The sequence below is a fragment of the Barbus barbus genome (assembly GCF_936440315.1).
Source record: "Barbus barbus genome assembly, chromosome: 25".
Taxonomy (NCBI): domain Eukaryota; kingdom Metazoa; phylum Chordata; class Actinopteri; order Cypriniformes; family Cyprinidae; genus Barbus; species Barbus barbus.
The window spans coordinates 26,665,485-26,678,180 of record NC_136753.1 but is presented as its reverse complement, the minus strand read 5'-3'; the positions used below and the strand labels follow the sequence as shown (position 1 = coordinate 26,678,180).

The 12,696-nt window shown below is 36.5% G+C and overlaps 1 protein-coding gene across 1 annotated transcript in view; it reads left to right on the top strand.

The window, feature by feature from the left end:
* The window catches only part of LOC306844805 (receptor-type tyrosine-protein phosphatase T-like), a gene marked incomplete at its 5' end in the record, with an annotated part of 223,783 nt that overhangs the window by 127,095 nt on the left and 83,992 nt on the right, over nucleotides 1-12,696 (top strand). The window contains 3 exons of the mRNA XM_079377179.1: nucleotides 1,992-2,193; nucleotides 3,221-3,323; nucleotides 5,684-5,957. Coding sequence (XP_079233305.1) covers nucleotides 1,992-2,193; nucleotides 3,221-3,323; nucleotides 5,684-5,957 — 579 coding nt within the window. The remainder of the gene's footprint in view (nucleotides 1-1,991; nucleotides 2,194-3,220; nucleotides 3,324-5,683; nucleotides 5,958-12,696) is intronic.

Sequence of the window (12,696 nt, the reverse complement as noted above, 5' to 3'; positions counted from 1 at the left end):
AATTTCAGAATCACTGAGATGTCTTATGTTGACGTCTGAAAAGTTTCATCTTTGCATTTTGTCTGTCTGTCTGTCAAATATGTGTGTGGATTGTCTGGAGTGATATTTGGTTTGAATGTGCAGATTTGCTTCTCCTGACTGTTTTGCTGCCTGTGGTCAGTGGACAGTCAGGATGTGTGTGTGTGTGTGTGTGTGTACCTACTTAACCATATTTTGGGGACAAATTTGTACCCAAAAGTGAGGTAAACCTGACAAAATCTCCAAAAACCTCCCTTTGGGGACGTCCTCATTTGTAAAACGGGTTTAAAAAGAAACTAAACAAAGTTTTTTTAAATTGTAAAAATGCAGAAAGTCTCCTATGAGGGCTAAGTTTAGGTGTAGGGTTGGTGTAGGGCAATAGCACATACAGTTTGTACAGTATAAAAACCAGTACGACTATGGAATGTCCCCATTTAGATAGCTAAGTAAACGTGAGTGAGTGAGTGAGTGAGTGAGTGAGTGAGTGAGTGAGTGAGTGAGTGAGTGAGTGAGTGAGTGAGTGAGTGAGTGTCTGTTTAGAGGGCATTCTGAATCACTCCACTATGCATGAAAAGCTTTTAGGCAGCAGGCCTGCCAGGCACCCAGCTGTCAATTTATTTGATTTGAATTGTGGAATGGAGTTATGAAGTGTGAAACGTCAGGGCTAAAATATTTTGATTACCCCATACACTGTGGCCATCAATTTCCATCAGCCTCCTCTAAGATATGGAAGGTATGTGCGTCTTAGCATGAAAATGGTTATCTGTAACCTAGTTTAGTAATTGTTTTGGGGCGTGTTAATTCTTAGCTGGATGTTGTTTTCTAAAATTTACATGTTCGAAGCAGATCCGAAAGCCTCGTAAAAGTGTTTAATAAGCGGCTTGTATTTACAACCCAGTGCACTGAATGTGCTTGTTATTCATTGTATTCATAATATAATATTTGGGTTGCATTTCTAGTCACTGAAATTGTCTCAAATATTTGAAGAGAATACCTGAATGCAGAAAAGCCAAAGTAACTGAAAGAGATCCAGTGAAACAAAAAGGTTCAGTGCTAATTGCTTTTCCTGTTTCAAAAGGTTTACGTTATTAAGAAAAATAATGTTTAAAGGAAGAATCCAGAATGAAATGTTATTTATTCACACTCATGTTGTTCCAAACCTGTATGACTTTCTCCTTTCAGTGAAATAGGAATCCAATAAAAGCACAGACCAATATATATAGTTTATTTATTTGTTATTTATTTATTTTCCAAGTGTTTTCAATAAAAAAAGCCCTGTGAACATTAATCAATACATTTTTCTATTTGTACAATATACCATATAAGTGCTTAACCCCAAGTCATGCAAAATCATGCTGTTGTATAAAGTTTATGTGAAGAACAGACTCAAATTGAACCTGTCAGTCATTGAAAATTTATGTAAACGTACGTGGCATGTGAAGATAGGTTTGTCATTTAAACAAAACTGGAGAATTTTAATGATTTTATTTCTTTGAAACTGACAGCCGTTGGTCAGTATGCACTCTTAAAAATAAAGGTGCTTCACGATGCCATAGAAGAACCTTTTTGTCTAAATGGTTCCATAAAGAACCTTTAACATCTGAAGAACCTTTCTGTTTAACAAAAGGCTCTTTGTGGCAAAAGATGGTTCTTCAGATTATGAAAAGGTAAGAAAGAGATGGCTCTTTAAAGAACCTTTGACTGAATGGTTCTTTGTGGAACCACAAATGGCATCGAACCTTCTAAGCACCTTTAATTTTAAGAGTGTATGCTTTCGTTGTATGTAAAGGAGCTGCATGAACATTCATCAAAAACGTTTCTTTTGTGTTTTTTGAAAGAAAGTTTAAGACTTAATGGTAAATAAATTCAATATTTGGTGTATAATACATTTAAATTTGTGATCCCATTGAATTTACAAGACTCTTAATGAACTTATTATTCTAAATGTCTATCGGTCTCTTCTTTTTCATTAGATCACCTATAAGGCTCTTGGCTCCCTGGACCCCAGTGCAGATTTGACAACGCAACGTGGCCGTGTCTTCAAACTCCAAAATGAGACCCATCATCTCTTCGTAGGGTTGTATCCCGGCACAACGTACTACTTTACTCTGAAAGCCAGTACAAATAAAGGCTTCGGCCCCCCTGTGACCACCCGTATTGCCACCAAAATCTCAGGTAAGGGAACAGCAGAGTTTTAGCTGAGGGTTCAGCTAAGATTATTGGATATTTTCCAAAAGCTAATGATAATTATACACAATTATAGTAAAACAGACCCTCAAGTTCCAGTTTAATTGAGTTAATGTGACAGATATTTTGTTCTTTATGGATATAGAGTATTGACGTCAGACAGACTGGTGATAGTGTATGAAATTATTTCAGGGAACATGAACTGACGGGGTTAAATAAGCTTAATTTGATTGCTTACCTAATTATCTCTTGCATTTCTCAAATTTGCATAATTAGTTTTGTCATTTTGACTTTTTTGTGTCTTAAAGAAGCTTTGCTGGAGCGAAAATCTCATTAGCGAGTTGTGTTATTGGCATAAATATCATTGGAATACAGTTAATATAAAGTGAACGAAATAATGAGAACATGAATCGTAAACAACATCCTCCACAAGTTCAGCCGTATTCCTGTGGCCCGCGGCTGTCAGTTCGTTCCGTTTCATAATGACGTGGCATTTGAACAGCATGCCAGACACCATTTATTAAAACTGTATTGTTCACTGAATCTAAACATTGTAATGAGAGAGTGGCATTTTAAAATACGATTACATAGTAATGATCGTTTGAGTCAGGCTTCAAAACTGTATGCTTTCTCATAGGAGTAAATACTGTGAAATGAATGTTTTCACAAATACATGAATATTAATTATGCATAATATTAAAACATGTTTTTGTGTGTTTGAAAGGCAGCTGAGTTCCAAGTTCAATACGAGCTAAACTCTGTTGACATGCTGTCAATTGCTGCAGACAACAATTTTGACGCCTCCTTCAGTTTGTAAAACATGCAAGAAGTGTTTACAGTAATGAACTGTGATTTCAAAGCTGTTTTAATAAATATTGGTCATTTTATATTTGCAAATGCAATTAACTCTCCTCCATTTGTCCTTGTCAGTTGAGATGAGTTCTGCTAAGCTATACAGTACGTGCTTTATATCCTGATAGTTGGTGTCCTTTAACATGAATCTGTGTGTCTGCAGCTCCATCCATGCCTGAATATGAGACCGACTCTCCTCTCAACGAGACAGACACGACAATCACCGTCCTCTTAAAACCTGCCCAATCACGAGGGGCCCCTGTCAGGTGAGTGTCCAAAGTATTTTTATTTCTTTTGCATTGAAGAACTGATCAAATGTTTATAAAAAAAATGTATACCTTGAATGCAATCTAAGTTGCTTGCGATAAAAGCATCTGTCAAATGCATAAATGTTATTGATGTTGAGAATGTTTGCATTTATAACTTTATCTACGAAAATGCCTGTGAAGTGTGCTCTTTTGACACTTTTATTCAAAGGAGAATATAAAGAGGACAAATATAATGATAGTAAGTAGTATAAATATAGTAAGTAGAATGTTTAATGTGGACTATCGTATAAAAAAAAAAATTATTAAATCTGCAGACAGATGCGAAGCACATTAAAAGGCAAGAATACACCAAATTACCCATGATTCCTCTCTCCAGTCATCCAAGAGGAGTCTAGTGCATCGTCTGAATGAAGAAGTGCATTACTGTTGATTCACTCAGGGTCCTGAGGGTTTTTAAATGCAGTCATTCAAATAAGCATCATTTGTATGCTAAGCCTTCGAGGGGATCCTGGTCCATTTGGCTGTGTTTTGGCACTCAAACAGTGCTTTCCTCTGTGTGGAAATTCAGACTGTGAATGTGCAACAGATTTTGGCAAATTCTCGAAATTGCAAGTCGACACTGACTTGGAAGAACAGCACAGTTGATGTGCAGTGGGAGCCCATCAGTAATTATGACAATTATTTGGTTGCAAACACAATTCTGAGTTGTATTTGCCAGTGTTATTGTAGTATCATTGAGTTACTACTTTTTATTAATATTTTGAGTCAGTTTTTTCTATTCAGTCAGTCTATTTATTTATTTTCGTTTTCATTTTAGTTAAAGCTTTAGTAATTTTGTTGTGTGTTTTTGCCTTTTTAAATAGTTTTTTAATACATCTATATTGTTTTTATTTCAATTTTATTTATTGTAGTGTATCAAGTTAAACTAAGTTTCAATGAGAAATGTTGCCTTGGAAACTAGCTAAAATAATATATTTCTTAATATATTTTATTTAAAGTAGTAATCATTTTTAATGGCTTTAATTTAATTTTCAGTTTGAGAGTTAATTAACTGTAATAACCCTAGTAAGAGCATTTGGAAAGACAACATATGATAATATTATATTATATTTATATAAAATATGTGCATATTTATATTAAATATATATTTAAGGGTAAAACCAAATCCTATGAAACTTTTGCCTATTTTACAATAAACGTGGAAAAATGTTCAAAGTATTTCCTTTGTTAGTGTGCTCTATAATGCATATGACCCTGGCAATCCATAAGCGTCTTAATGAAAAATACGCCACTGAAAATTGTTTATAATTACAGCAGCTTTCGACCGGGGTTATAGTGGATGCACAACACACGACATCCAGTGTGCACTTAAAGCCATTAGTTTGAAATGTAGATCCAGCGTGTTTGAACGAGAAAAGCAGGCAGGCCTCTTTGGTAAGGGAAATTATCCTTTATGAAAGATGCCAGATTATAGGCTAGGATAATTTGCTACGTCTTTTCGGCGAAACATATTTCATAATTGCACATAATTGGGAAGTATGTTCTTGGCGTAAGACTACATCAATGCAAACAAGTACTATTAGCACAGGGAGCTCAAAAGATGTCCTTATCTATTCACCGTGTACAGAAACACACACATGCCCCTCTCCAGTCCTTCCCCATGACGAGCACTTTCAAAAAGCCCCATGCGCACAAATCCGCCACCTCCCCTCCAGCTAATTACCGTAGTAGAGATTTCCCTCTGCTGGCTCGCTACCGCATCGCCTGCCTCGTCGTTTTCTCTCAAGAGGAGAAGCAGCTGTGTATTTTTGGGACTTTTTTTTTATTCCAAGAAGAGAGTTTAATAGAGATGTTTAGCAGCTAGTTATTAGCGTTAGAGAATTCTTGATGGCTGACAAGGCCTTCTGTGATTCTTAGAAAGCTACGGGAAGAGATGTTCTTGATGGTTTTAATGGCTCGTTAAATTGCCTCGGGCACAGCTCTCTCTCTCTTTTTTTGGATGTGCCATCACTAGCTGAAGATATTTCTCAAATCAAGAGGCTGTCGTATAAGCAGCTAATGCTAAAACGTGTGCTTAAATATTGAAATTGATACTTACAATTCCTAATACATTAAGGTAGTTTTATTGTGCACTATTTATCTGTGCTTGTTGTACTTAAGTCCCGTCCTGCTGTTTTCCTCATCAATATGTCACTTGTGAATGCATTGTGAACATGTTTCATGCTGACTTAAAAACCTATTGGAATTGAGCCTCTTCATTATTTTTTCTGAGGCCTCGTCAGAGACTAACAACTATAATGACATTTTAGGTACTTGTTTTAATATTTAGTACATTAATTTGTCTTTTTTCCCTCTAGTGCTTATCAAGTGGTGGTTCAAGAGGAAAGGAAGCAGAAAGTTCGCAGAGCCACTGATGTGCTGGAGTGTTTCTCCATTCCTGTTAGTTTCAGAAACGCCTCCATCTTGAATTCACCTCACTATTTCGCTGCCGAACTCCCCCCTGTTAGTCTTGCAGTAGTACAGCCCTTTACTATAGGAGACAACAAGACTTATAATGGCTACTGGAACGCACCGCTGTCACCAGCCAAAAGTTACAGCATTTACTTTCAGGCCCTGAGCAAAGCCAACGGGGTGAGTGTTTCATTTACTGTTTATTTCATTTACCAATTCTATCTGCTTGATAACAGTTGACACTTAAAGCTGCAGTCTGTAACTTTTGGCGCACTAGCAGTTAATAAACAGAACTGCATGCTGCTTGCGGAAGAACATTGTAGCCGGAGCTACTTCTCTCTGTTTATGTCCATGACGAAGCACATGGGTTCTGGGCTACTCCACAGTGGTACCTCCACGAACCAGTCTAAAATAATCAGAATATAAACACTTATTAAAGGTGTATCATAGTGATTCAGGACAAGCCGAAAACACGGTTGGAAATTGGATTCATGGTGTACTTGCTTTTTTGAACACAAAAAAGTTACGGACTGCAGCTTTAAGTATTGGTTAGTAAATTGAACTCAAACTGAATGAAGTAATGAATTATATTTTGCACATAAAAATTGAACTTTTTGCATAATCATGACAGTTAAACGTATTCCAGTTCTCATCATAATCATGAAAAAATAACCCCCCAAAATACTTATATTACTCACTTCAGTATGTTTTGTACTAACAAATGCTGTCAAGCATACACATACCAAAACCTAATGGAGATGCACGTCAAAAATATATATTGCAAAATAACACGGTTGGCACACTATTAGTATTATTATTAACAATAATGTGTCAATAATATTGACAATAATGTGAATTATAAAATATGTAAATTTAAAAAGACACATTATTTGGACATTTGTAGCTTTTTAATCAAATTTTTATTGATATTACGGTATTTTGAGAGATTGAGTCTTAAACAAGTCATCTTTACATTTGAGAAGTCTTACCTATTGGGGAAAAAAGTCACATTTCAAAGCATGAAGCTGTAGGATAAAAAGTCTAAAAGTACACAGAACGTAACCTCTGCTGTATATCATCCAAAATTACAAGGCTATCCTAGAAACGGGTAGATGTATTAATGCATATTTAGATATATATTCACACATTAGCATTTCAGCAGGCATTATGCGCTCAGTAAAGGCTTCATTTGGGCCTGCTGCATTGCTCTGCGTTTTGAAGTATGTGGTTCCCGATTTGATTGGATTTGATTCAATTCAATCTCTCAGTCTCAGGCAGCTGGAGAAAAGCACTCAAAAACAACCTCAGACCGTGACCCAGATAATTTGATTGGAGATTCATGCATAAAATATGGATTTAGGTTGGTAGTTCAGATTTGTTTTCAACTTACCTTGTTCCAAGTGTGTTCGAGGAGCGCTCGGCGTAAATGTGTGCCATTCGATTTTTTTCATTTCCACGGCACAAAGTAACAAATAAATTCACAATGCAATTCAGTGCTGGGATTACCTGTCATATTGATAGCTATTCAAACCGGCTTGATGTAGCAGTTGTTATCAGTAGAAGCATTTATTGATTTGATGCATTCTGTGCAGTTTCGTGATGATATTTATTTGTGAAAAATACAAAACAAAATTGCTGCTTTATACAGTGACTCCGAAGAGTATTTGAACGTTAAAGTAATGGTTTAAAATGTCTGAATGTGAATGCACTGAAATACCAAGTGTAGACAAATGCACATCTCAAACTTCTTTTAGTTTGTATTACCTAATAAAGACATTCAGAGATTGTTAAGTGTCACTTAAGCATCCAAGTACTTGTAGAAAGTTATTTAACAAAACCAGAAACTAAAAACATCACACAATGCAATACTCTCTAATGAACTACCTTTGCTCCATAATGTCAGCATGAGCAGGAACTGTAGTCCACATTAAATTTTCTAGTCATCATTATCACTTTCCATGTAGTCCAAATGCCAACATGACTTTTAAAGGCCTTTTCAGATGAAGTGTGTAATTTTGGGGGTGTTAAAATACTTTTTCTTATCCCTGCTTAAGCCAATCATAGGTTGATTCCCCCGAAAAGAGCCCATCTTCAGTTGACATTGCACACATCACCTTTAGAGACAGAAGTACTGCTGTTTCTTGATCTCGCCGTGTAGCAGCAGTCCATAAACGATGGCATCTCAGAACGCCTCTGCCCACAGAGTTTCTCCTGGCACTGCTAATAGCACCAGGTCACTTCTGATAGACTTTATCACGTCAGTCTTGCCAGAGATGGCGAGAGAGGGAGGGACGGTCAGGGGAATAGTGGTCTCAAACTGTTCTAAGCTAAATTAGGATTCCTCCGCTTGCTTTTGTCCCTCCGGTGTGTTTGTGAACAGGACCGCAGACGCTCGGGCTAAAAGAGCAAGTAATTGCCGCTGCAGGCATCTTTTGTTCTGAAAGAGGGATACAGAGTTGTGAAGAGGCACTCACTCGTTTAAGTGGCTGAACCCACACTAGACAGAAATTGAGACACGTGCAGCTTTTAACAAAATTGAACCCGCAAAGCACGTCCTGTCTTCGGTGTGGACAACTTTATTAAAAAAATAACCAAGCAAACAAAGTGTGCAACCCCCCCCCCCCTTATTTTATTTTAATAGTAGCTTTTTACCAGCTGTCTTTTACCTTTGGACCCAGTCTAAATGTATATACATTTGAAACTAAAATCTTGATGAACCACCCAATGCGTGTGCCTTGATGTGTTCAAACACTGAATGCACAGTTTTCATTTGGTCAGTGCAATGTAATACTTAAAGCAGTATTCATATATTCATGCATATGATTAATTGCTAAATGAAATGGGAATAGCCTTAATCACGGGTTAATTTGTGTATCACCCTCTTCCTGTTGTTCTGTACAGTTCATCAGCGTCTGATAGCATTGATACTCTTGGTTGGAGACAAAGCATTTCTCTCGCGGTGGTCGGGAGTGTTTTTGGAGCATCTCGCACTTCTTTCACACTTTTTTTGAGAATCTCTTGCCGTTTCTTTCTTCATTTACACCTAACGCTGCAGTCAGCTGTCATGCTTTCCTTTGTTCTTCATGAAAAACAGAGTGCTCTGTATGAATGAAAACACTATAGAAAGCAAAAGCAGATTGTGTCATAGTTTTTTATTTTGTGTTTTAATTTATTTTGCCTAAACCTCCTGTTAATGCTTCACCAGACTGGAGGTGTTACTCTCGAAAGCAGCGTCTTCTGAAATAGTAGCGCCTCTGTCTCAAATACCTCCAGACGACTGGCTGATGCCACTTTTCTTTTGTCATTTTGTACCGTACATTTCTTTTATTCCTTCTCAATGGAGCGTTTTTCCTCCTGAGCCCCTTATGTGTAGATGATTACCTCGGGAGGTTGTTGTAATCATTCAAACCTGCGTTCATAATTCGTAATTATAAGCATCCATTTCACAATCTGTTTAAAACGCTGCAGAAACTTTTTTTGAACACTTTCATGCTTTTGTTATGGAAATAATGTTTTTGATCAGCCTGTTTGTGTGGCATGCAATAGCTGATTGACAAATATATACATTTTAATAAATAGAAGTTTCATCATGGATTATGTCTGTAGCGTATATGTGGTTATTTGTTCCTTCTAGAGGCCCAAACTTTGCAGAAATCAATGTGTTCACACAAACTGACCTAGTTAATAGTTAGATATGTTTTCCGAGGTTGCAGCAGCTGTTGTCATCAGCAAAATTTGCTGCAGGCGTGTCAAGATAACTGCTGTAATGGCTAACTAATCCATAACATGCTTCAGAATTGAGTGAGTGACCAACTAGAAACCGTATTGACTGTAAATCTGGTGTCATATGGATTAACTCTAGCAGGCATGGCAAAAAGCTGAACGGTGACAAGAAATCCATATTCTTTAATTTCTCTGGCTAACCATTAGGCATTTGTCATAAGAGTCCGTGTTCTTTTTGAACACATCAATGAAAACTTGTCACTTAAGCTTAGTAAATTGCAGTCGGTTGGATTTGTCTGTGGAGAGTTATTAGCTTATTTTTGCTTTCCCTTTCTTTCAAAACTATCATGCATGTCCCAATCTTTCCATTTCTCAACAACAGCCATCTTTTTTTTATTTTGTTTAGTTTCAGAACATCCTAACCACCATAGCAACTGTATAGAACAACTCTGAATACCTTAGCAGCTGCTTCAACATTCCACAGCTGCGCAGACAACCATTTTCTTTATAAAGTGTAAAAATCCAGTACTGATATGCAGTCTGCTAACGGTAATAGAATCAATCAAATATCACAGCCAATCAGAAGTGTGTCGCCAGGCTCTCTCTGGAAGCACACTGCACTCGCAACTAAATGTTTATGATCTAATTCATAAATATTAAACCTTTATAACATTATAAAATTTATAGGGATGCCCCCTAATAGTCGACTAATCGTTAGTCGACCAGAAGAGGCTTGGTCAACCATAATTTATTAGTTGCAGAAATAAAAATACCCACACGAATTGCATGGCGAAGTCACGCAGTTCGTGACGGACAGTTCGTTAATGGCTGTTCTATAGTAACACAGTACATTGGGCAGGACATCCAAAAGCTCGCCTATCATTCATCGACCCTTAAATATGGCTTATCATCTGAAATATGTAAGTATTAGCAACATGGCCGCTCAATCTATTGTTAACCTAGAGAAATGTGCGCTATTCAAGTGCCTGTGTGGAGTGTGGTTGCTGGACAGTAGCGCTCACTGCAGGACAGATGGAGGCGCCGGTGCAGACGTGGTCACATGCTCTTAAAATTAATGCCCTTAATTTTTGGTCATACAGATAAGAGAAATACATCCTTCAAATATGTAAAGACTAAAGACAAACAAGATGTGCTTTCTGTCGTCTCGGTCTCTGTGAACTTGAGTGCGAAACTCATATCTTGCCTTACAGACATAAAGAAATATATATCTATAGAAATGTCTACTTTCACATGAACCAGTTCAAATGGAAAACAAATATTCTCAGATTATGTAATATGTATGAAACATGTATACAGGCGCATCACTACTGCGGAGATGATGAGTCAGTGTCACCGACTTCATCTCTTGACTTCGGCCGAAACAAAGAAAGCACTTGTTTATCAGTGAATTTAAAATGTTAATGCAGCCTCTTTACTGTTTTTCCCTGACACATTCATAATCATTACTTCGCCGGTGCACTGTAGCAAGCTTTACACGTGTGCTTGAGCGCTTGTAGGCTATGTAAGCAATTAAAGGCTCATTATAAGGATTTAAATGGTTTATTCACTGTAAAAAATGATCGTGATTTTAATGGTAAAAAACTGTAAAAATGCTACGATAAAAACCTGTTACATGGTTAACGGAAAGTTCCTGTAAAATTTACAGGGAAAAACCGTAAACTGACGTTCCCAGAATTCCCTGCATTCCATTTCAAATTCTGTTTGAATTTGACGTTTTTTTCTTTGAAATAACTATGTTTCTTCTTAGTTTTTTCTTATCAGTTATGTTTATTAGGGTTGTATGTTACATCTAATGTTGTTAAATTAATGTTTATAGCATATTTCAGTTTAACGAGTCTCACCATGATGGTGTTTAGTGCTTGTGTGAATGACACTGTGCACCTTCTGTATATTCTATTGTTTAAAAGTTGCTTGTGATGGGCTTTGGTTCATCATGTGACTTTCTCATCATCACCTGCATTTGGTGGTTATCAGTGTATTTCAAAGGAACAAAACAGATTTCAGTACTTTTATAGGTTGGTATATTATTTAACTGATTATATCAGTTAAATAAATTACGGTATTTAACTGTAAATTTAAGTTAAAACCGTAAAACCTAAAACGTTGCTACCGTATTTTTTATGGTAGAATTCTGATAACCACAGCTGCCAGTTTCTTACCGTAAATTTTACGGATTTTATTTTACAGTGTTGATAAACATGCGATTAGACGACTAATGCTTAAAATGAATGACTACTAGTCTACCAGAAAAATGCTTAGTCGAGGGCAGCCCTATAAATTTACATACTGAGTGACTGATACCATCTTTGTTTCGGCATACGCTTGTTGGTTCGCATTGAGTTCACAGTTTTAACTGTGTTTAACTAAGTTTATATGTTTCCTTTAATTTATTTTCAAGATCTAAGGTAAAGTAGCCTATATATTGTTGCTTTCAGTATGGCTATAAAGTATAAAGTCACACAAAATGATATTTAAACTCATATCAGACACGTTTAACTTTGAATAAAGCACATAATCACCTAAGATTATCTACTGTCATATAGTTTTTATGTTATTGTTCCAGCTGCGACATCACGGAAATAGAAACCATTTCTAAAATAGAAATTTTTCATGGCTAGTTAGGACAAAAACTCAGATTAACATGGAAAAGATACCTTTTATTATGTGTCATCGCATTGCGTGTAGTTAGGACACGGTGTTTGTCATCCAAGATGTTCATGTCTTTCTTTCTTCAGTCGAAAAGAAATTAAGGTTTTTGAGGAAAACATTAGTGCAAGACGAGCATTTGTGGTTAAAAAGTATTTAAATTGTAATTTTCTTTAGAAAATGGCCAATTGTTTCGCTAGATAAGACCCTTATTTCTCAGCTGGGATCATGTAGAACCCTTTGAAGCTGCATTGAAACTGCAATGTGGATCTTCAACCCATTGGCCACCATGGAAGTCCACTATATGGAGAAAAATCCTGGATTGTTTTCCTCAAAAACCTTAATTTCTTTTCAACCGAAGAAAGAAAGACATTAACATTTTGGATGACATAGGGGTAAGTAAATGATCAGGAACTTTTTATTCTGGAAGTGAACTAATCCTTTAAGTTAAATGTTTAGATGAAGACTCTTTTCTCATTTTTACTCACACTTTTCCCTGAGCTGTAAAGACTTGTTCTTTTTCATACCT